At 36.5% G+C, this 21,807-nt stretch overlaps 2 protein-coding genes across 5 annotated transcripts; both read left to right on the top strand.

The window, feature by feature from the left end:
- The first annotated feature begins 5,688 nt into the window (after positions 1-5,688).
- Positions 5,689-14,701, top strand: LOC104904373 (SWI/SNF complex subunit SWI3D). Of its 4 annotated transcripts, XM_010692602.4 has the most exons (7): positions 5,689-6,309; positions 7,964-8,502; positions 10,754-11,434; positions 11,831-11,994; positions 12,082-13,076; positions 13,323-13,522; positions 13,758-14,701. In XM_010692602.4, exons 1-7 carry the CDS (start codon positions 5,817-5,819, stop codon positions 14,187-14,189), a joined length of 3,504 nt encoding a protein of 1,167 aa, XP_010690904.1. In that variant the 5' UTR covers positions 5,689-5,816; the 3' UTR covers positions 14,190-14,701. The 4 variants fall into 4 exon arrangements, with proteins under 4 accessions (XP_010690904.1, XP_048492463.1, XP_048492464.1 ...); XM_048636506.2 differs by lacking the exon at positions 7,964-8,502 and having other exon boundaries at positions 10,758-11,434; XM_048636507.2 differs by lacking the exon at positions 13,758-14,701 and having other exon boundaries at positions 13,290-13,404.
- Positions 14,702-15,874: 1,173 nt separating this feature from the next.
- LOC104904372 (peroxisome biogenesis protein 19-1) lies at positions 15,875-21,493 on the top strand. The gene is made up of 5 exons (XM_010692601.4): positions 15,875-16,147; positions 16,242-16,287; positions 16,384-16,675; positions 20,384-20,700; positions 21,264-21,493. The coding sequence occupies exons 1-5, from the start codon at positions 16,108-16,110 to the stop codon at positions 21,307-21,309; spliced, it is 741 nt and encodes a 246-aa protein (XP_010690903.1). The 5' UTR covers positions 15,875-16,107; the 3' UTR covers positions 21,310-21,493.
- Positions 21,494-21,807: the final 314 nt, after the last annotated feature.

Genomic DNA, 21,807 nt, shown 5'->3' with positions numbered 1-21,807 from the left:
GCACTACCCTATGACTCGGTGACTCCCTACCCACACGTACCTATAACTTTTTATAAAAAATTGGTAAGAAGAAATTCACTGGACTACCCTCACACAAGGCCCCCACTCAAAGACCCATTACAAGCTAGACACCCCTAACAGACAACCATCCAACACAGTACCTTTTTTCCAGATAGATAACTTAAAGTTCCTTATAGGTAAGGGAAAAATTGAGGATCCAACTTATAAAGAACAAAACTATATCTCATAACTTGTAGACTACAAATACAAAGCACTACCCTATGACTCGGTGACTCCCTACGCACACGTACCTACAACTTTTTTAGAAAAAAATTGATAAGAACAAATCCTTTAGGGTGCCTTCGTACATGGCCCCCACCCAAATGTCCATTACAAGCCAGACACCCTCTACCCTCCCTCCCTCCCTCCCTCCCTCCCTCCCTCCTTAAATACCAAGCAAATGCTTGAGGTAGAAATTAAATCCTAAACCTTGCCAAGAAAAAAGGAAAAGCTCACAACTCGAGCCAACCCCAATTCCTGACACGTAACTACAACTACTATTACAAATATCAGTCCAAATATTATTCATCTTACCCTTCTGAAAAATAGTTCTAGTAGTATAATTCCGCAACCAAGAACTTTTGGGTCCAATAATATGACTTCTTATCTCCCATATGGGAGGCCAAGGTTCGAATCTTGGTGGAAACAAAATTTCAATATTGTTGGGGGTGACTTGTTGGGCCTATGTATGAGTAGCCTTGTGCGAGAGCAGCCCAGAGGAAATTCATCTTACCACGGGTTCTTGAAGGAAAAAAAAAAAATGTAATTCCGCAATTCATGTGTACTCCATGATAGACTTGTTAGTCGTATTAGCTGGCTTGGGCGAAAAGGAAAGGGGTGCAAGAACATGAAGTTATTGTGTACATGACGAAAGGGATGACGTTCCCTACTCAAAATGTTAAATATTTGTAAAGTAATTCTTCTCCATAAACTATCATCAATTGCCCATGTCGTATTATTGTTGGCCAGAACAACATGCATAAACAATTCCCACTTGCGAGGAAGAAAGAGAGAAACAATGTTCACAAAATCAAGAGAAGACATATATGGTCCCCAAGAAAAGAAGAAAAAATGTCTATAATTTTTAATGTTTCTTTTTACCAATAAAGATTGACTTTTTTTTAGGAGACCAATAAAGATTTACTTTGTATAGTGCATATGCCCTAAGATTGAGATTCTTTTGTTTACTTGCCTAGAGATAACACATAAATTTGTATTGCATTTAGCTAGATTATGGTCTTTTTTAACAATAACACATAATTGTGTATTGGATTTAGCTAGATTATGGTCTTTTTTAACAATTAACTAATAACAATGATAACTGGAAAACTGAAATTTAATATTACCTCTGTTTTTTTTTTTTTACATGTAACACTTTGACATTTTATACTATTCATAAATTTTACTTTGATTATCGTTTGTGATTTATATGTGAATATAAATATAGTCATTTGAGATCTTGTTAGATTCGTCTTAATATGTACTTTTTATAATTTTTACAAATACAAATTAGAGATATATGTCCTTAAAGTTTTGCATTGGCTGTGTGAAAAGTGAAAGTGTAACATGTAAAAAAAAAACGGAAGAAGTATGTATAAAATGAAAAGTTTGTGTCATAAGCTGATAAGCTTGTGTCATAAACTAATAAATATATGGCTTAAATTGATAAAGTATGTCTTAAAATAATACCATTATGTTATAAACTGAAACTCACCTTAGTAATTTTCAGCAAAGACGCTTTATAGCTGGTTTGACCACCTGATTTCATTAACTGTTTGTATAAAAGTGTTTAGTAATAAGGACACAAGCATAATTTACTTAATTTTACATTGTTTATAAATGTAATTTTCAAGAGCTTTAGGACACAAATGTAATTTTGGCTACTCATTTTCAAACATCTAATGTCAAAAAACTACGCTTCCCAATTTTTTGAAGAAAAGACTTTTGGATCCGATCAATCATTTCAAATCCTCTAATATGAGTTTATATCTCTAATTGTTTTCCAAACTCTCTTTACCAAATAGGGACAATATTTAGTTAGAAAAAAAACGTCTTGGCACAAACATGTCTCAAACATCATATGAGATTAGTTCCTACATTTAGTTTATACTTTTTTTCATTGCACTATTTCGTTTTCCATATTTGCAAAAACGCCAACATGGTGCATTTAAAAGCAAAATTGAGGAAATATATGTATTGTTATTAGTTTATCCAAAGTAATTATCAGTTTGTTATCAGTTGAACCATATTAGTTTCGTCTTTATATGATTGTATTATTGTACGGATGTTACTATTATTAGGTATATATAGACCGATATGAAATATGTATAAACTAATAACAAATATGAATAAAATAATATAAAATATTCTTGGACTAATAAGAATAAGGTTAGCTAGTTGGAGGTCCTCCTTCCACCCTTGTGACAAGAGTTCGATTACTGCCCCATGCAAAGTGGGATATCCCCTAAGTTCCCCCTATCTGTGCAATAGTGCAAGGGATATTCATCTTAATTTAAAAGTAAAATCTTTCTTAAATTGACAACAAGTACATATAATTAAACTGATACTCTCCCTGTCCCATAATAGAATGTACAGTGCCCTTTTTGTTTGTCCCGAATTAGTTTGAATACTTCCATTGTTTGATATAGTCTTACTGTTATTATTATATTAGTTTTTACTCCACTCTATCTCCGTCAACAAAATATACCCAATTTTATCTTTTTCTCGATCCAATAAAAAAGTAACCCACCAATTACTAATACCACATTTACTTTTTTACTAAAGTAATATTTAATAATTGCACTACCACTTATCACTTTAAAATACGTGTCATCACAACAATTGTTCAAATAATATTTATGGGACGGAGGGATTATGAAGTAAGCATCAACTGATAACAATTATCCTACAACTCATAATAAGAGTTTCATTAGAGTTTCGACCCATTGATAGAAGGAAACAAAAAGTTTTGAGAAATTCTCATCATCAAGATTGAGAAGTCATGAAAAAGGACGATATATAGTTAAAAGTTGCATATGTACAAAAAAGAAAAAGAAAGAGATGTAGGCTTCCGAAAGTAATGGAATTGTTGGGTGGAGGAGATGAAAATGGCAGTGCAGAGGAAGGAGAAAGGGGTAGAGGAGAGAGAAACGCGAGTTGGTAGAATAGAGGGACATAGGAGATAGAAAATAAAGTTGGTAGAGGAGAGAGAAAATATAATTTGAGAGGGAAATGAGATGGTTTTACAAGCATAACTAATAGGTCAAAGCGTTTAACTAATATAATTCAACGCTTAACTAATATACTTCAACACTTACCTAATTCATCTATAAGCAATTTAAGGTTAGCATAACTAATAGGTTCAAGCACTTACTAATATCACTACTGCTGGTATGAATGTATGATGCACGCGCATGACATCAGTTGGTCTCATGTTAACACTAATGCTGTAAGACAGTCTTTTATAAGAATTTGTGTAACTAAACACTTGTTGATATGTGTTGGGCTAGTGATCACTTATATATGGGCCATTATTGTACAATAGTATATTTGTGGTCCTCAATAGTAGAATTGGATGGTTAACACAATTATGTCAATTCTACCTTGACCTTGTCAATTTTTCTGAGGGGACCTTATCCTAGAGATCGGAACCAAACACTAATAGTTTGATTTTCTAATTCCATCATGAGTAAGTATTTTCATTATCTATAAATGGTTTCACGCTTACCAACAAGTAATGCAATATATCTCTAATCATTATACTCCATCCGTTTTTTTTTAATTAACACACTTTTTTTTTAGTTTATTTTTTTCAAAATTTACACACGGTTGTTTTTTCTATTTTTTATAACATATTACATCTACTTTCTTCCCCTTTCCCACCCATGTCATTCACTTTTTAGTATTTTAAACCACTTTTCAGTTTTTCTATCCACTTTTTCAATTTCTCTCTCCACCCTTTTCAATTTCTCTCTCATACTATTTTTTTTTTTTGATTAGGAAATTAAGTCAGCTCAAGGGCTAACCCCTACAAGGCTACTAGCCTGTAGGAAACACCAACACATTTGGCTGGTAAGACATTCATAGCATACTAAGGAAATACCTCAGCATAATGCTGGGGGTCGGGTAAGAATTGAACCCCTGACCTCAAGGGCCAAAGGGGAAATATTAATTAAGAATAAGTGCTCTTACTTGATTGAATCAATGGAATTATATCAATGTTAGAACAACTCTTTTAATTGCATGCACATTATCCACCGACTAATGAATAGTACAATCTATCTTACTTGTTTTATATAACTTTTATTCAATCCGTTGTTGATTTTGTTATATGAGATTCAATGGTGACTTATTGGGTATTATATTTTACCTTGATCTCTGGGATTGGAGGTGATGCCAATACCATTATGCTATCACCTGCTGCTCGGTGACTTATTGGGTATTGTTCCATATAATTTTGGTAATACTTCCCTGCTACTCATTGAAATTATTAGATTCATAATAGTCTTCTTGATACGCTCAAACAATATTATTCTACCGAAGAAAAAAAAGCGATTTATTGGATCACTAGTTTAGATCATATGATTCATACTCATACAACTAATACTTTACCATTTTAAAATAAGTGAAATACTCTCTTATGATTTAGAACGAATGAAGTATTTGTAATTATTCTCCTATCTCTGTTCCATTATCTTAAAAAACAAAATACTAAAAACCCTAACTATGATTACCCATTTATTACTTTTCAATTATCTTGTTAAAAAAATGAATTTATGTCAAATCTTAAGTCAACAAAGTAAGATATTTCTAAAAATAAAATACTTCCCTAGTGAAATCACACTTCACTTTAGTAAGTACTCCTTCCGTCTCGTTTTCCGTTTCATTTTGAGCACGGCCCACGGAAATTAATGAAATAATGATTATTATGTACTTGCATCGGGGTTGTTTTTTTTTTTTTGAATTTTTGTCATAAAAAAATGAAAAAAGAATGAGAACATTAAATGGGTGGACATGTAAAAAGAGGAAAGGAATATAAAATATTTTTTGTTATATCCAACTAATGAGAGTTGCAATTGGTCTTGTAAGAGACCGCTTACTTTTAGTTTAAAATTAGGCACGACCCAAGCTCAATATTAAGAAGAGAACATGACATCTTTTTTAATATCACGACTAGTTTAATCTATTTAGGGACTAATTTATTTTATTTTGTGACCAATTTAATCTATTCAGTAATGACATTCTCTAACTCATTCAGTGACTAGTTTAATCTATTTAGTGACCAGTTTAATCCGTTCGGTAAGACTATCCAGTTATTTTTTGAATTTGTATGTTTTACTTCAAGAATCAAGAAACAGGGAAGGAAAAGAGAAAGGATGACTAAGATAGTGTTAAGTTAGAGTAAAATGGAATGAACTTGTTAGAAATATTCAGTATTAAGTTCGTCTAATTTTATACTAAAATTAGACTGTCAATTCTAATAAAATATTAAATGATGCTATCAAAAATCAATGTAAAAAGTTTTAAAAAGGATGTTAAAAAATGAAAATAAGAGAAATGAAAACAACATTTGAGACACCGAAAGTGAAATACGCGAACTATAAAATAAGACGGAGGAAGTAAATTAGAACTCACATTGAGCTCACCCAAATGTAGTGTAGAGCTTTAAAAAAACACACACAACCCACACTCTCTCTCCTCACTCCCGCAAAACCCTTAAACAACCGAGGAGGGGAGAAGAGAATCCAAAAAAAACGATGGAAGAAAAACGCCGTGAAGCCGGATCTCCATCACCGGCGGCAACAATTTCCGGCGGATCTTCCATTAAATCCGGCGAATCTCCGGCGACTGAACCACCACCTCCTCGACGCCGAGGTCAAAAGCGCAAATCCACAAACTCATCATCTGGCGCTTCATCGGCGCCTCCAAAACGTCACGCGCGCGAGAAAGCTGCCGCCGCTGCAGCTGCAGCTTCCGGCGGATTTTTCTCTCTCCTACCTCCGACGCACAACGGTCCGTTAACTAGAGCTCGACAGTTGTCTGACAGCAATGCCGCCATTTTTTCTGCGCTTAATGCAGGTAAACATGAGGCGTCTATGGCGGCGGCTAATGATGCGGCGATTTCTGAAGGAAGAGAAGAGGTTAATGTTGTGAATGAAGAGTGTAAGAAACTTCAAGCTGTGATTGAAGCTGAGTTTGATGAGATTCGAACTCGTGATTTGAGTGTACATGTTGTTCCTGTCGCTGCTGGTTAGTTTGCTTTGCGAATTTTTAGTTTTCTTTGTTTTACATTGGTAGAAATGTTTATTAGTGTTATTGTTTTGAATTTTAGGGTTAGAGAGTATATTGTAGCGAAAATTGGATGAGATTATGAACTTTAAGGATTATGATTGTGTTATTCTTTTGAATTTAGGGTTAGAGATAAGTTGTTGTGGAATTGGATGAAATTATGAACTTTAAGGATTATGATTGGTGTTGATGTTTGTGATTCTGGCGTACAAGTTGTTCCAATTGTTGTTTAGTTGTTTTTCGCTCTTTCAGTCCCTCGTTTTTGTTCTTGATTTTGTGTTCCGCTGAATCTAGTGTCTTTGGAGCAAAATAGCAAATGTTGTTAAAAAGTTTACAGGTTGAACGAGAAATGTGAAAGTTAGTGAGGCAAATAGGATAGATAATTAGATATGCCATTCTTTGTTTGGTGAGACCGAGATATTTTTTGTTCGATTTTGGGACTTCTGATCTTGATTTTCAGTTGTTTTCTACCAAGGATGTGAGTTTGTGGCTTTTGTTTCAAAATGGTTTTCCTTTGGATTAGAAGATAAGAGTAGCTGCAAGCTGGTGTAAACCAACAGGTACACCAAGAATAAACAGGAAAATTAGAGCAGAACCAAGGGGATAGATAGTTGTATTGATAGATACCAAGGTAGAATTACCAAATACAACCCTCAGTCCCTCACTCTTCGAGAGGCGAGGACTCTCCAAAGAAATGTCACTCTCTATTTCAAAATTCAAGATGATTTTCTCTCTCTAACCAGCTCTTATTTATAGCTCTCATGCTCAGGTAATTACAGTAACTAACTTGTCAGGGTGACGGTAAATCACAGCAAATTGCAGCAGAATATTCCTCTTGCTCAAGGCTGAGTGTGAGGTGGTTCAGATGAGGAAATGTTGTGCATTTCCTTTTTTACCCCTCCTGACGTAGGTAATCAGAGGCTTAGTAGTGGCTCCACTATGATTCCTTGCACAAGCCTGTAACACTCGGTAATCATGAGGAAGGTAGATTACATCATTACATGCATAGGACTGGAGATACCTTTGATATTTATCGCATATGTTTAAGCGAGGGATGGATTGAATTTGGATAGGACTAGGCAGATGATCTAGTTCACTTTATTTCTTTTCTCAATCTTGCATATAGAAGATCTAATTTGGGTTTGGACATTGAACTTCTATGTGTTATATTATGCTAAATCATTGGCAGCAAATAAAGTTGCTACAGCATCGGATTATTTTGTCTATTTTTCTCTTATTTGTTGATTGTTTTGTCGTTTTCGCGTACCATGTTTTTTAAGATACCTCTTTATTTAGACAACATTCTCCTAGAGTCTCAACCAACATAATTGTCTTAGTACTTAATTTGTAAAATATCCTTGTAAAGAAGGCGTATATGGGAATGCTTTAAATATTGCTGCTGCATGCAAGTTGCAACTTTTGGTGATATGTGGAAGGAGTTTGAGATGTGGGATATCAGCTTTGTGTCTTGGTTAAAAACTGATTGTTGTTCTTTTGTCTCTTCTTGCTTTATATATTTTTTCACTCGATTAAGTAGCAAATATTGGAACTAAATAGGATGGTCTTGAGTTTTTCTAAGGAAACCCCTGTATTGAGACATTTTTCTTCTTTCAAGGTTGGTTTTCATGGAAAAACATTCATTTAATTGAGAAGCACATGCTGCAATCCTTCTTTAATGGGAAGAAGGAGAATCGGACTCCAGATACCTACAAGGAGATACGGAATTGGATTCTGAAGAAGTTTCATGCCAATCCAAGCACAAACATAGAATTAAAAGATTTGTCAGAGCTGTCTATTGGGGATCTAGATGCAAGGCAAGAAATTATGGAGTTTCTAGATCATTGGGGTTTGATTAACTACCATCCCTTTCTTCAGAATGACCCTGCTAATGTTGATGCCGATCCAAATACAGATACTGCTGACAAGGCAGAGAAAAAAAATTCGTTAATTGAAAAGCTGTATCAGTTTGAAAGTGAGCAATCCTCACTGCAATTAGTTCCCAGAGCCAACATGTCAGCAGCGACAGTTCCTTCGGGCCTATTCCCCGAGTCAATTGCTGAAGAACTGGTGAAACAAGAGGGACCTGCAGTTGAGTATCATTGCAACTCTTGTTCTGCTGATTGTTCTCGCAAGCGGTACCATTGTCAGAAGCAGGTGGAGTTTCTATGTTTGATTGTTCTTTATCTGACTTGTGCTTGATTTCATAGTAAAAAAGTTCCTTCATTAACCTTAGACTCTGAATCGTTGAGTTTTAAATTGGATGCGGTTGTGTTGGGATCAGGGTAATTTTGGATACAATCGCAATAACTATAGCTGAAATCACTTCCGTGGGGAATGAGGATGGTTTGCAGCTATCGCGGTTTAATGTCACAATTGCCATAAGCTCTTAACCCTCAAAACGTGTCTAGATGGAGGTGATGTGGCTGAGGTTTTATGCCCTGGTTGCCTGGTTGAATTATGTCGTGCTTCTTTTGCATTATGTATATCTCATTGACTGCGTGCCTCCTTTTCGAGAATAATAAGGCCAATGTGAATCTCATAATTGGTGCCATCTATATGGATGCCTTCCTTGGCACAAAATGCAGTACGCTTCTATTGGCCATTGCTAGCATATTGTGGTTTACCTGCCAAAGTGTGGCATTGGCATCTTCCCAATTGGGCACTGCTTTTCTATGCCCATCACTACCCCACTTTCAGCTCCCTGTTGCTATAAGTTGGCAATGGTGGCTGTGCAAATGAGTCGACAAAAACACACAAATATTGGAGACGAGGGAGAAGTTTGTTAACGCCTTTTTATTGAACCAAGTAACTGTGCTAATTTAGACTTTTTAAGACCTTTTCCTTCCTTCTTTATTGATTTCACTCTCTTGTCTTGTCTTCGCCAAATGGTTCCATGGTCATTAGGCTCATAAGGAATCCCAAATGATTTTAATGTTAAGTCTGTAAGTTTTTATAAGGCAGAGGCTTTCATGGGAAGATAGTCTAAGGCTAGGCAAAGTCTTTCATGGGAACAGAGATATTCTAAAGCATGGCACATAGGACCAAGGCCAATGCTGTGATCAAGCTATTAAAGCCAAGGACAAGTTATGAATGGTAAAAGCATAGAATTAAGGGCAAAGGCATTTTAAGGCAATGTAGAGTTTCTTAATTTTCTTGTATTGTCCTTGAAACAAAAGTACAGGCATGATGCTTCTTTTATATGTCTCTGCTTTCATGAGAATGCATCATCTTTGAAAATAAGTCTTATATGAATTTCCATGGTCTACAAGGCCAACTTTTGATTTTTATAATTGGTAACTATACTAATGAAGTAGAAAATATAACAAATCCTCGTAATACTTTAAAATTACGTAGTAAAAAAACCTGGCAAAAATCTTTTCTCTATTACTCCTTCAATCTCTTAATTTTCTTGACATAATTGGAGATCAATTCTAGTATCAAAAGTATGAAAGTTAGGGGTGTGTTAAGTTCAACACTTCAACTCATTTTTACATATTTTCAGATTAATTAAGAAAACTCATGAAACTTCAGAAAAATTAAGAAGAAAAAAAGAGAGAGATAAGTTTAGGAGAAATAAGTTCAATATAACTTACCCTACTTGTGGAGAGGGAAAAAAGTATTGGGTCAAGAGAGAAAAAGGTTGATGCGAAAAGGAGCAGAATAATATTTAAACAGTTGTCCTTAACTCGAAATAATAGTTTGAAGGAATTTTGGGAGAACCTTAAAGGAAAGTGATGAAATTATTGGAATGAGGACTATTAAATAATATTACCTCCATTTCCAGCTTGCTTTATTATGATCTTCAATGCATGCTTTTGGCCATTGATATCTTTAATGACATATTCGTAGAGATTACTCTTCATAAAGTTGATAATTTAGAAGCAGACATAGAACAAATCTAACAAGACCCCACATGACAATATTCTTTTTGATACGTAGGTAAAAAGTTATGGTCAATTACCTAAAGACAAGTGTTATATTTATCTGGAAGCGGAAGAAGGATAATTATTTGAATTAGTCGCTCTTTAGAATTTCCTTTCATTGGGGGAGGGGGATCTGATTTTCGCATAAGATTTGTTTCATTTCCATACTATTTGAAGGGTCGTATGCATATTCTAGCTTCCATTGAGTGAGTGATTCTGGAATTCTTCTAGGGAGAATGTCTTGTGGATCGTGACATCTATCTAACCTTGACTATGATTCACATTCTTGAGGAGATGGCTAGGTTCTTTTTTGTCGATGGGTGAAGGGTGGTGTTGAGGCTTGTGGGACAGGAATCATTCAGAACAATTAGGACTTGTATGAAACTGCCTTTGCTCTTTCATTTTGTCCCCGGATGTATTATATTGGCTTCTTTCTCTATATATCTGGATTTAAAATGGCTGACAATGTTTCTTGCCCACAGGCAGATTTTGATCTGTGTACTGATTGCTATAACAATGGGAAATTTGGCTCTGGCATGTGCTCCTCAGACTTTATTCTCATGGAGCCCGCTGAGGCTTCTGGCGCAACTGGTGGGAAGTGGACTGATCAGGAGACGCTCCTCCTTTTAGAAGCATTGGAGCTTTATAAAGAAAACTGGAATGAAATAGCTGAGCATGTTGCAACGAAAACTAAAGCCCAATGCATATTGCATTTTCTTCAAATGCCAATAGAGGATAGTTTTCTGGATTATGATTATACAAAAGATAGTGCTCTGGAGAGTGGAGAACCAACCTCAACCAATAATATCTCACCTGTTCTCAAGGATGATTTAGAACCCTCAGAGGGTGGCACCGTTAAAGATAATTCTGGGCCAGCAGATAACGGAAGTGGCAAAGATAACTCTGAACCATTAGCAAACAGAAGCAATAAAGACAATGCAGAGCCACTGGAGAGAGAAACTGATAGTAGTGCTGCACAACCTGTGTCTACCCAAACAGAAACCTCAAATCTAGAGGATACTCCGGATGGAGAGGTGCCTCAGGGTGCCGGTGATGACGTAGTTATTAAGGCACTAAAGGAGGCATTTCATGTAGCTGGTTGGCCCCTTACTCCAGAAGACACCCTTTCTTTTGCTGAAGCGGGGAATTCTGTGATGGCATTGGTAAGAGAAAGTACATGCTTGTCTGTCGTTTAATATTTTTCTACAGAACTTTTATTTTAGTACGAGGATGGAATCACTTAGTATATTACATCTGATCCCCTGGGTTTTGATATCCAAACATGTGTTTGTAACTTCGTAAGGAAGCATGCACTCTATGGAAACTGTGACCTGCTTTTTATTGTAATGGAAAATTCAAGGATGGCTACTCAACATAGTTAGGGAATCTGGAAACTTTGTGTTAAGTGGATTGTTGTTTTCATATTAAAGGGCTTAAGAATAGGAGTATTGTCAATATTTGTTTTGACAGCAGACTGTACAAATCCCTGGTTCTCATTTCCCCTTATAATTTGTTCCTTTTGGTAACTCTTGCTTGCACTTGCTATATCTTTTTCTCAGGCTGCATTCCTAACTCAGTTAGTCGAACCTGATCTTGCTACTGCATCCGCTTGTAGCTCACTAAAGACGATTTCCCGAAGTTCTCCAGGGTCACGACTAGCCATTATGCACTGCTTTATTTTGGAAGATCCACCAGATGATGAGAAAGAGCATGTTTCTGAGAGGTTTGTTGTGTGGTGTATTGCCTAAATCTAGAAACATTTTTTTTGTTATTGTATCCATTGTCAGTTGGGCAATTTTCACTTTTGCAGCATGGCTGCTGAAAATATTGATCAAAATGCTTCGGAGATGGCTAAAGAGGATTTGAGAAATGAAAAAGACATCAGGAACACTGAGGAGAAGTCCATCCCTGTATTGGATGAAACTCGTTCAACAGATGGTCAGATTCTCAAAACGAAGGATCCTAACACAAAAGAAGATCCACAATTGCCCACTGGAGAGCAGGATACATATGCAGACAATTCCTCATTCACAGAGAAGCCTACAGATGAAGAGATGCCCCAAGTTGCAGAAAAGACTGAAGAGAAGTCCGAAGTCAGGGAAAAGCCTGATGAAGAGAGACCCCAAGTCACAGAAAAGCCTGATGAAGAGATACACCAAAACACGGAAAAGCCTGATGAAGAGATGCCGCAAGTCAGGGAAAAATCTGACAAAGAGATACCCCAAGTCACAGAAAAGCCTGATAGTGCGATACCCCAAGTCACGGAGAATCCTGATAAAGAGGTACCCCAAGTCAGGGAAAAGCCTGATGAAGAGTTACCTAAAGTCACGGAAAAGCCTAATGAAGAGATACCCAAAGGCACGGAAAAGCTTGATGAAGAGATGCCACAAGTCGAGGAAAAGCCTGATGAAGAGATGCCACAAGTCAAGGAAAAACCTGATGAAGAGAATTCTCAAGTCACAGAACAGCGGGATGAAGAGAAGGTGACAGTAGCAGAAAAGCATGATGAAGTTACTAATACTGAGCAGCTGGGAACAAAGTCTGAGGGCGAGGCACAGAATTGCAGCCTGCAGAATGAGCAGTCTCCTACTACTCAGAAGGACCAAGCTACTACTGCATCTGAAGCCATGCCTCCGCCTGGTAAAGCAATTGAATCGGAGAACTTGAAGACTGCGGCAGAAAGTGTTCAGTGTACGGATGCTCCCAAAAATACAAACATGGAAGCCACTCCTATTGTTTCTGATAAGACAGAGGAACAAGACATAGGAGGAACAGTTCCGATGGTGGGAGTTGCGTCAGAGGCAGGTATGCGTTGCTTGGTTATTCATTTAATTCCTGCATATAGTCACAATAATGTCATAGTTCTGTTGAAGATCGTTGAGCATGTGATGATTGTGTGTTGACAGTTGTCTGATTCATGGAGTGTTTCAATGGAAAAGCTTATATGTTAGTTATGTCTTTTTATCTGCCTCTGTCCTCCATTTTGATGTTAATGTTTGCTGTCTGCCCTCTATTTAGTTGACAAGTAGTTACATACCTCTCCCTCTGCAGGAGAGGACAAAATGGAACTTGATAAAATTGGAGACCCTAAATCTACGAAAGCGTCACGGACAAAGGATGAAGACAGTGTAGCTAAGCTGAAGCGTGCTACTCTGGCTACTTTCTCTGCTGCTGCTGTGAAGGCCAAACTTCTTGCTAACCAGGAAGAAGATGAAATTAGGCAGCTAGCGACTATGCTGATAGAGAAGCAGGTACAATCACTCCCCTCCTCCACGCCTTCCCAAACAAAGAAAAGAAGGGAGATAGAGAGAGAGAGATAGATAGATAAAGAGAGAGAGAGAGACCATGCATGGGGGGTAACAAAATTGCCATAGTTAAAGTTTATAACTCATATCATGTAGAAAGTGGGTGATCCTCTTGTGTGGAAGGGTATCTAGTTATCCTTTTGCACTAAGGTTGATCTATTATGATTTTATGTGTTTGCAGCTGCGGAAGTTAGAGATCAAGTTGAGTTATTTCACAGAAATGGATAATTCTATCATGAGGGTTCGAGAGCAGCTTGAACGATCAAGGCAGAAACTGTTTAGTGAACGGGCACAAATTATTGCAAGTCGACTTGGAATACCACCGACTTCATCTAGGGGGTTGCCGTCATCATATCCAATGAACAGGATGCCTCCCGGCCTTTTAAATTCAATGATGAGGCCACCAATGAGCTTGGGTGCTCAAAGGCCTCCCATTTCGAGGCCTGCTGCGACTTCAGCTCCTCCGCCTCCCGCGACTTCAGCTCCTCCGCCTCCTGCGACTTCAGCTCCTCCGCCTCCCACGACAAACACATCTGCGCTACCCGAGGTTGTAGGAGGAAGTCCAACACAGGCTTCTACCGTGCAAAACCCTTCTTCAGTCGGTACAAACTGAATCACTAGGAACACCCCCCCCCCCCCCCTTCGGTGTCTCAACAGTTATACTGTTGCTTAGCTTGTAAATTACAGAGCACGAGTTTCGGTTAACATTATGCCTCCTTGGATAACCCTCCTATTCCTTGTTGTAATAGTTCACGGAATGGAGTCTTCTTTTTTGAAGCATAAGAATTTCCCCTAGGCCCTAGATGTAGAGATGAACAAATACCGAGTAGCAACAAGTTCTCGAAGACTTTTCGTCGATAGTTGTTCTCGAGGTCTTCAACTAAAAAGTTGAAGGCATTTTTATAGGGTAAACACACTAGGAATTTAACTTCATTGCTGAAAGTTTATTCGACTGTTTTGTCTGGTAGGAAGAGGTGATGACAAGTTTATGTATACGATATAAGATAAATCTCCTGTGAATCTCCAAAGAATTTGCTGGTCATCCTTTTCCCTCTCGTTTCCAAATTAGTCAGAATACTTTCTGTAGTTCTTCCTCTCAAATTATTTTACCACTTTCATCTTTAATATGGTCTCACTATTATGTACTTCATTGGTTTTCTCAAATTCCTTTGGTCCACCCTCTATCTTTGTCGATAAGAAAATATCCTACTTTCTCTTTCCTTTCAAAAAAAACTCTACTAACTCTTATTACATTTACTTTTTAATAAATTAACGCTATAACTTATCTCCTTAGGATACGTGTTCAAATGTTTATATTTTTTTTGGACAGAGGAAATATTGTTTAAACTTTAATGAACGCATGTTTGTGGATGAAATAACATTATTGTTTTAGCTGAACTATCTCCTACCATAGGAGAAAGAGGTCTTAGCAAAAGTACGAGCCATACCGTTACCACTTCCATGGTTCTACTAACATAGTTAGAAGACGTTTACCAATAGATTTGAGCTACTAAGAAAAATAATTGATAAAATTAGTATCATTCGAATTGCATGTGAAGATGTTAATTTAATTTTAGTTAGATCTAACGTGAAATCATTTTTTTTTTATTGTCTAATATAAACCCTATAATCGAACCATGATTTGATCTAAGCTGAATCCAAAATCTCAATTCAAACAAAATAATTTAGACGTAATTTTTGTAAGCATAACTTTAATTGAGTTCAACTTACTTCAATTCAGTGTAGTTCAATTCAACTTATTCAAATTACTTCAACTCAGTGTAATTCAGTTCAACCTAACAATTAAGCATCTTAATATCCAAATAATATACTTATAATATCAAACTTAAATCTGACTCTATTTCGAAAAATGTGTTTGCTACCTCGTTTTTTTATTTATTCAAGAGAGGACTACGGCTATATTCAGTTCACCTTATTTTTGCTTATTTCAGATAAGATCAGATCAGAAAAAATAAGTTCAGATCAGATCAGTTCAGATGATGCTTATATTTAAAAATCATTATTACTATTAAAAATCTTTCATTATATATTAGTAAAATTTATAATATTATGAATATTAAAAAAAGTACTCATTGAGACGAATCAAACAAGACCCCACATGATTATATTTTTTTTCTTATATATTGAGAAAAATCTAAAAAATAAGATCTTGTAAATCAGATCAATTCAGATCAAAAAAAATAAGTTTAGATCAGATCAGATAAATTCAGATCAGAATATTTCATGTGAACTAAAGGTTGTGACTTGTGAGTGAGTACATTCGTTTGCTACCTCGTAGTATTACTCATTCGGTTGTGAATATCTTCCGCAGTACATCACTTCAACCTTGGGCGATCTTTTCTTCTTGACCCCACCAATGACTCTAACCATATCATTCTTCAGTCACCCCAGTCTTTTTTAGTCTTCAATCTTCATCTCACAAATATAAAGATTAACATCCAAATTTTAGCCTTTCAGATTTTCTGGGTGAATTTCCGCCAAAAAACCAACAAAATTCTCTGAAAATTTCAATGGCTTCAAATTCTGATGATTTGGACCAACTCTTAGACAGTGAGTAAACTCTTCTATCTCTCTTTTTTCTTCTACAATTGAATTCAATTTCGTTTAACTGGATTAAAGTTCAATACTTTCTGAATAATTTCAGGTGCTTTGGATGATTTTCAGAACCTTAATGTCACCTCTTCTCAAAGGTAATTCTCCATGTTTTTCACCCTTTTTGCAGTTTTTGATTATGGGAAGATTAATTTCTGATAGTTTGAGTTGAATTTTGAGGTGGGTTTTAACAGAAAGGAAGAAAAAGAGGCAAAACAAGAGAAATTAGCTTTGCCCACAAATATTCAAGGCTTAGGGTTAGGGTTACCTGATTTGAAGTCTAAAAAAAGGGGGAAACAAAAAGTGCCCAATTCAAATCCTAAAGATGCTCATGTTTCTGAGACTCTTGATAAGCTTAAGCAGCAGACTAGAGAGGCAGTTAAGAATATGGAGTCCATATCCGGCCCGAAAGCGGGTGAAGATTTGGGGAAGGATGCAATGATGGAGGAGTGGGTTAAGCAGTTTGAGGAGCTTGCTGGTTCTCAGGTAGTTTATTTGTATATTCTTCTTTCTTATGGTTTGTGCCCAAACAAATTATTATCAGAATTTTGATTTGTGTTTTTAATTGTATCTGAGTGTTTTTTACCTTTTTGTTGTAGTATTGTGTCTTTATCTTCATTTTGCTGGTTTGAAAGACAGTGATAATTGTGCTGTTTAGATACAGAGAATCTTGCTTGTACTTAATTAGTTATTCGCGGTTGTTATGAAAGTTCATAGGTTTAATGTAATCGTTAATGCTTTTTGCTTGAGGGAGAGAGGGTTCGTGGGAAAGTAAGATATGGTGATGGGGAACTAATTTCCTTGAGGGAAGGGTATGATGTTATGCAATATGGTTTCAAGGACAGATATGTGGCTCAATATGATAGAGAAACAAAAAGCAAAGAAAGAAAAGTTGAAAAATGTGGTACTCTTACATCTGTATGATGAAGGAGATTGAGAATCGTGATTTGGGAGCTTTGTGTCCATAGTTGTAAGTACACCAGTGAGTGGGTATTATATGCACCATCGTTGAAATTCATGCAAATGGAAGTTTTATCTCCTTGGTTCAACCTTGTCACAGTTCGGGCAGAGGCTCTTATATTCATAGAGTGATAGAACTGGATGAGGTGAAATAGGTATTGTTTCTGGTTTTGCTTCTAGCTTGTGGAGTTTAAAGATGACAATTATTACCAATGAAAGGAATATTATGATATCTCAATTTTGTAAGCTAATTTGTAGTTTAGACAAAAAAGGCAAAATTTTCCTGAGTTATGGTTACTGTTTTCGTGTCTTATACCTAAATTAACCTTTATGATGATGGAATGGTACAGTCGTTGAATATAAGTCATCACCAGCTTTGTCTTCTTCCTCCCCCTATCTTCTCTCACACTCTTCATCATCAGTAAATGACCCGCCTTCTGTTGACCTCAATGGCTTCCCCACATCACCCCTCAAATTCTCCCAAACTATGTTACTCAAACTCGGATAAAGTGTCTGCTCGAATTTGGGTGTCTAGGTGCCATTTCTTAAAAAAATGTCATGCTTTTTTTGTTTGAAATGAAGTATCCTCGTGTCATATCGTGTCTGACTGGGCAAGAGTAGACATGTGACTCGAGGTAAATGAAGCTATTGAACTTGCAAAGCTCCCAAATTAAGTTGCACAAAAGAACTGTTTAGGTCTTTCTGAAACCAGCACACTTCTAAGTAATTAAACTTTTCACCATCCTTTGTGTATCCACAATCTTCTTTCTCCAAATCTGCATCACTCATCAGATGTTGGAAAATATATAAAGGAACTAGATAGCAAATTAAAAATCAAGGTAATGTACTAAATTGCAATTGTAGCTCTTAGATATTATGAGTTAGATGAAGGGATAATCTAGAGAGGGGGAAACGGTCATGCCACTTGGGGGGGGGGGGAACTGTGCTGAAATAAGGGATTATAGCAGCGACCAAATGTGGCCCTGATGGCTGTCATAATGAGGCTGGCAGAGCAAAGTGTAAGTAAGAGACAACGGGCAAGAAAGAGGTGTCGAGTAGGTTTGGTGGTGGGCAGTCTGGGCATTAACTGTGGAGCTTGATGGTGGTATGTTGGAAATTCTCCTGACTATTAGTTGCAACTTGTAACACTCGGGGGCTAGCAACAAGCACAGAGATAGTAAAGTAGGCCAGAGAACGAGCGAAGAGAGAATGGGGTGATGAGAAAGAGAATTTTATAAGAGTGCTCTAAAGGGTGGGTTTTTTTATTTTCTTTCATGGATTTCTTCGTGAACATAGATTTATGGGATTTTTTATCGTGTTATTGTAATTGTTTATGAGTGTTTTTCTTTTTTGTTTGTAATCCTCTGTCATTATCTTATTTCTTTAGTGAAGGACATTGTTGTTTGTTGCTCTTTAGTATTGATATTGGATAAATATCGCACTTGAAAGCTATTTAGCAGATCTTCACTGTTAATGCTTTGTTTGCTTCTAGTTCACCTTAGATAGGTTAGAGATATTTCAAGAGCCTAGGTGTGTGAAAGGGTTGGAAGGAAGGGGGGGGGGGGTTAAGCGAGGTATCAACTTTTCTTCGAGGAATAGGTATTGCGTAATGCAATATTCTCGAACTGATATACAGCTAAATAAGTTAGAGACATGAAAAAGCAAAGAAAGAAAAGTTGAAAATGTTGAATTTATATGCCTCCTTGGTGAAGGGAGATTGTGATATTATCAAGATTACTAACTTGGGCTGCATAGTGTCACCATTAATTGGGTTACTACGAACAAGAAGATTTCCCATACAACCGTTGCGTCACATGGTTGTGCAATCCTATCACAACCCCCGGAAAATTGGGGGAAGGGGTTAAGAATTCATGAAGAAAGAAATCTTCTTTTCAAAATAAATTTGATTGGTTGTGAAGGGTTCGGTTGTACCATGTAAGGTTTAAAATGGTTGTATGAGATATTTCTTTGCTTGTGAATTTTTAATCTTAAGGCTAGTTTCTCTATCTGTTGTAGTTGTTAGATTGTGTATCTTGGTTGCCTTTATATATTTATTGTGTTTCTCAACCTCTTTGATTGATTTGGTATTATTGGCTCATAATACTCATTTGCGTAGCCAACCTGATGCATTGGATATAATTATGCTAAGGTCTAAATATCATTGGTTTTCTTGTTGCTATGAACATAGAGTATTAACTTTGTTTAGGGAGTCACTTGTCCTCTCCTGAATTTACCTGTTTTTGTGGGGAACTTGGGGTGGTTGGGCATTTGGGAGGCACCGTTGACTGCTGTCTTTGAGCTAACAGTTATCGTCTATTATCTGTGATGTCCGACGTGAGCCATTCTAGTTCTAGTTTGCCATTGATTTATTACTGAGACAATGAGGCTCTAACTTGCTGTCTAGTTCGAGCGTGTTGAGCCTTTGTCATATTGTGCAAGATATAATTGAAATATTATAATGTTTAAAATTGGCCAACTGCTTGAAGGCTTGGTATAGCTTACATTGATTTTGATTACCTGCTGCCTGTTTTGGTGGAGTCAGTGTTCGCAAGGGATGGTCAGATGCTTGCATCCTTGGAGGGGGTCAATAATGTGCGAATCATCGTGCTCAGTTGTGTATAGCTTGTGAGTTGTGAACCATGATGCTCATGTTATTGAAAATGGGATGTTCGTGCTTCCATGTGGGAATGGCCGACTGTTAAGTCGCTTATTTTCCTTGCAACTACCCTCTTCCAAACAAGAAAAGAAGTTATGGTAAAAGATCATCAATATTGTGAATCAAAGTATATTTCCCCCCTATAATAATGGAATTTGTTATGAAGGTTGACCATGAACATGTTGCTTCTGGTTCCCTTCTTGTAGACAGCCTTGAGTTTACAGTCCATTTATTGATTGAACAATTTGTTTGTTAGAGATCTTTGCTCTGTTGAGTGTGTGTAATTTTTTTGTACTCATCAATTGGATTGCAAACTTGAGAGGACTTATGTCCTCGGAAGTGTTGTATGATACCCTTTTCATGTGATACTTGCTTATAGTCTTTGTTTTCGATAAATTAGAAAAAGAGATATAGTTTCTTCAACATACCTGTAAAATAAAGTGTTTATTTGAACATATTTCGATATGCTATCCAGCACAGACCCATGCTCTTTGAAATATTTATGTTCAGAAATTTATATATAGCATGGATATAATGTACTCCCTGTTTTGGATTGTGATGATTTGGTTTCCCTTTAGGATATGGAGTCGATCGTGGAGACAATGATGCAGCAGCTCTTGTCGAAAGAGATCCTCTATGAGCCCATGAAAGAAATTGGAGAAAGATATCCAAAATGGTTAGAGGATCATAAATCTAGTTTGAGTGAAGAAGATTATAAACGCTACTCTCACCAGTATGAGCTTATACATGAGCTGAATGGAGTTTATGATAGTGACCCTGGTAACTTTACCAAAATTGTAGAGCTCATGCAGAAAATGCAAGAATGCGGCCATCCACCAAATGATATTGTGAAAGAGCTTGCTCCTGACTTCGACTTAGCAAGTCTTGGCCAACTGTAAGTGTGCCTTTGTGCTTTATCTGATCCCTATTTTACAAGTGTTTCATATCTGGCTGGTAAACTGGACTCCAATTGCTTGCTTAACAAAGGCCATATTAACAGAGTTAATGGAAACCTTTGCTTTGGTGACCACAATTGCTCAGCAGAATTGCTGTATCATGTGGCTCTGTGTCGCAATTTCTTTCTTTTCCGTTGGCACTTCAGTTGCTTTCTTCCAAAATTTTGTCGACTGTGTCAAGCCTTCGGCTTGAAGGTTGATTTATCTTGGAAAATGTTTTCCGCCCAACCCAAACATTCTTTAGATTCAAATTCTGAATTCTTATTACTTGGCACAAAAATATTGTATCTTAGAGTCAATTATTCTTTTTTTTTTTTTTTTTTTTTCCCTGGAGGCACTCTGTGTGAAATGATTTCAGAAGATTAGCAAAAGCATGGAAATTTCAGTTTACGCCTTAGTTAAAAGTATGGTCAACATTAATAGATAAATAATGCAAAAGTCAAAGTGTTGCAAGTTTTAAGAAACGGAGGAAATAAGACTAATTATTCTTTCTTGTGTCCAGATCACCAGAAATGCTGGAGGCTCAACAGAACTGTTGTATAATGTGAATGAGAGATACTGAAATGGGATGTACAATAGCTTTTTGTTTTGCATTGCAAATTTTGTATTGCAAATGTTTGCAATTACTCTTTCAAATGTTTATGCTTTAAGCCTTTAATTATTACATTCTTAACACTAGATACCCATTATTTGTTAGAGAAATCTCATTTTCTTAATAAGTTTCTTCTTATACCATCTTTTCACACATAAAGAAAAGTTCAATTTAGTTCTGTGGCCTATAGGGCGCTACAAACCAATGCAGCCTGCAGCTCCTGAAATATACTTTTGCATCCAACTAACAGACATATAAATATATAGACTATAGTAGTACATGGTGTAGTTCAAGGGTGAGATGGCATGCTAAACTCAGCTTGTTTGACAATTAAAAGGGGCTTAAAGAACATATTTTGAAATAAAAATTCGCGGATTAGGCTTGGTCCGTTAATATTTATAGGCGTATGCGGGTAACATTAGTGTTTGGATTAAGTCAAAAACTTTAAACATGG

Source organism: Beta vulgaris, chromosome 9, assembly GCF_026745355.1.
Source record: "Beta vulgaris subsp. vulgaris cultivar EL10 chromosome 9, EL10.2, whole genome shotgun sequence".
In the NCBI taxonomy this organism is placed as follows: Eukaryota; Viridiplantae; Streptophyta; class Magnoliopsida; order Caryophyllales; family Amaranthaceae; genus Beta; species Beta vulgaris.
Note: the sequence above shows the minus strand (reverse complement) of the source record. Positions and strands in the feature narration are given on the sequence as shown.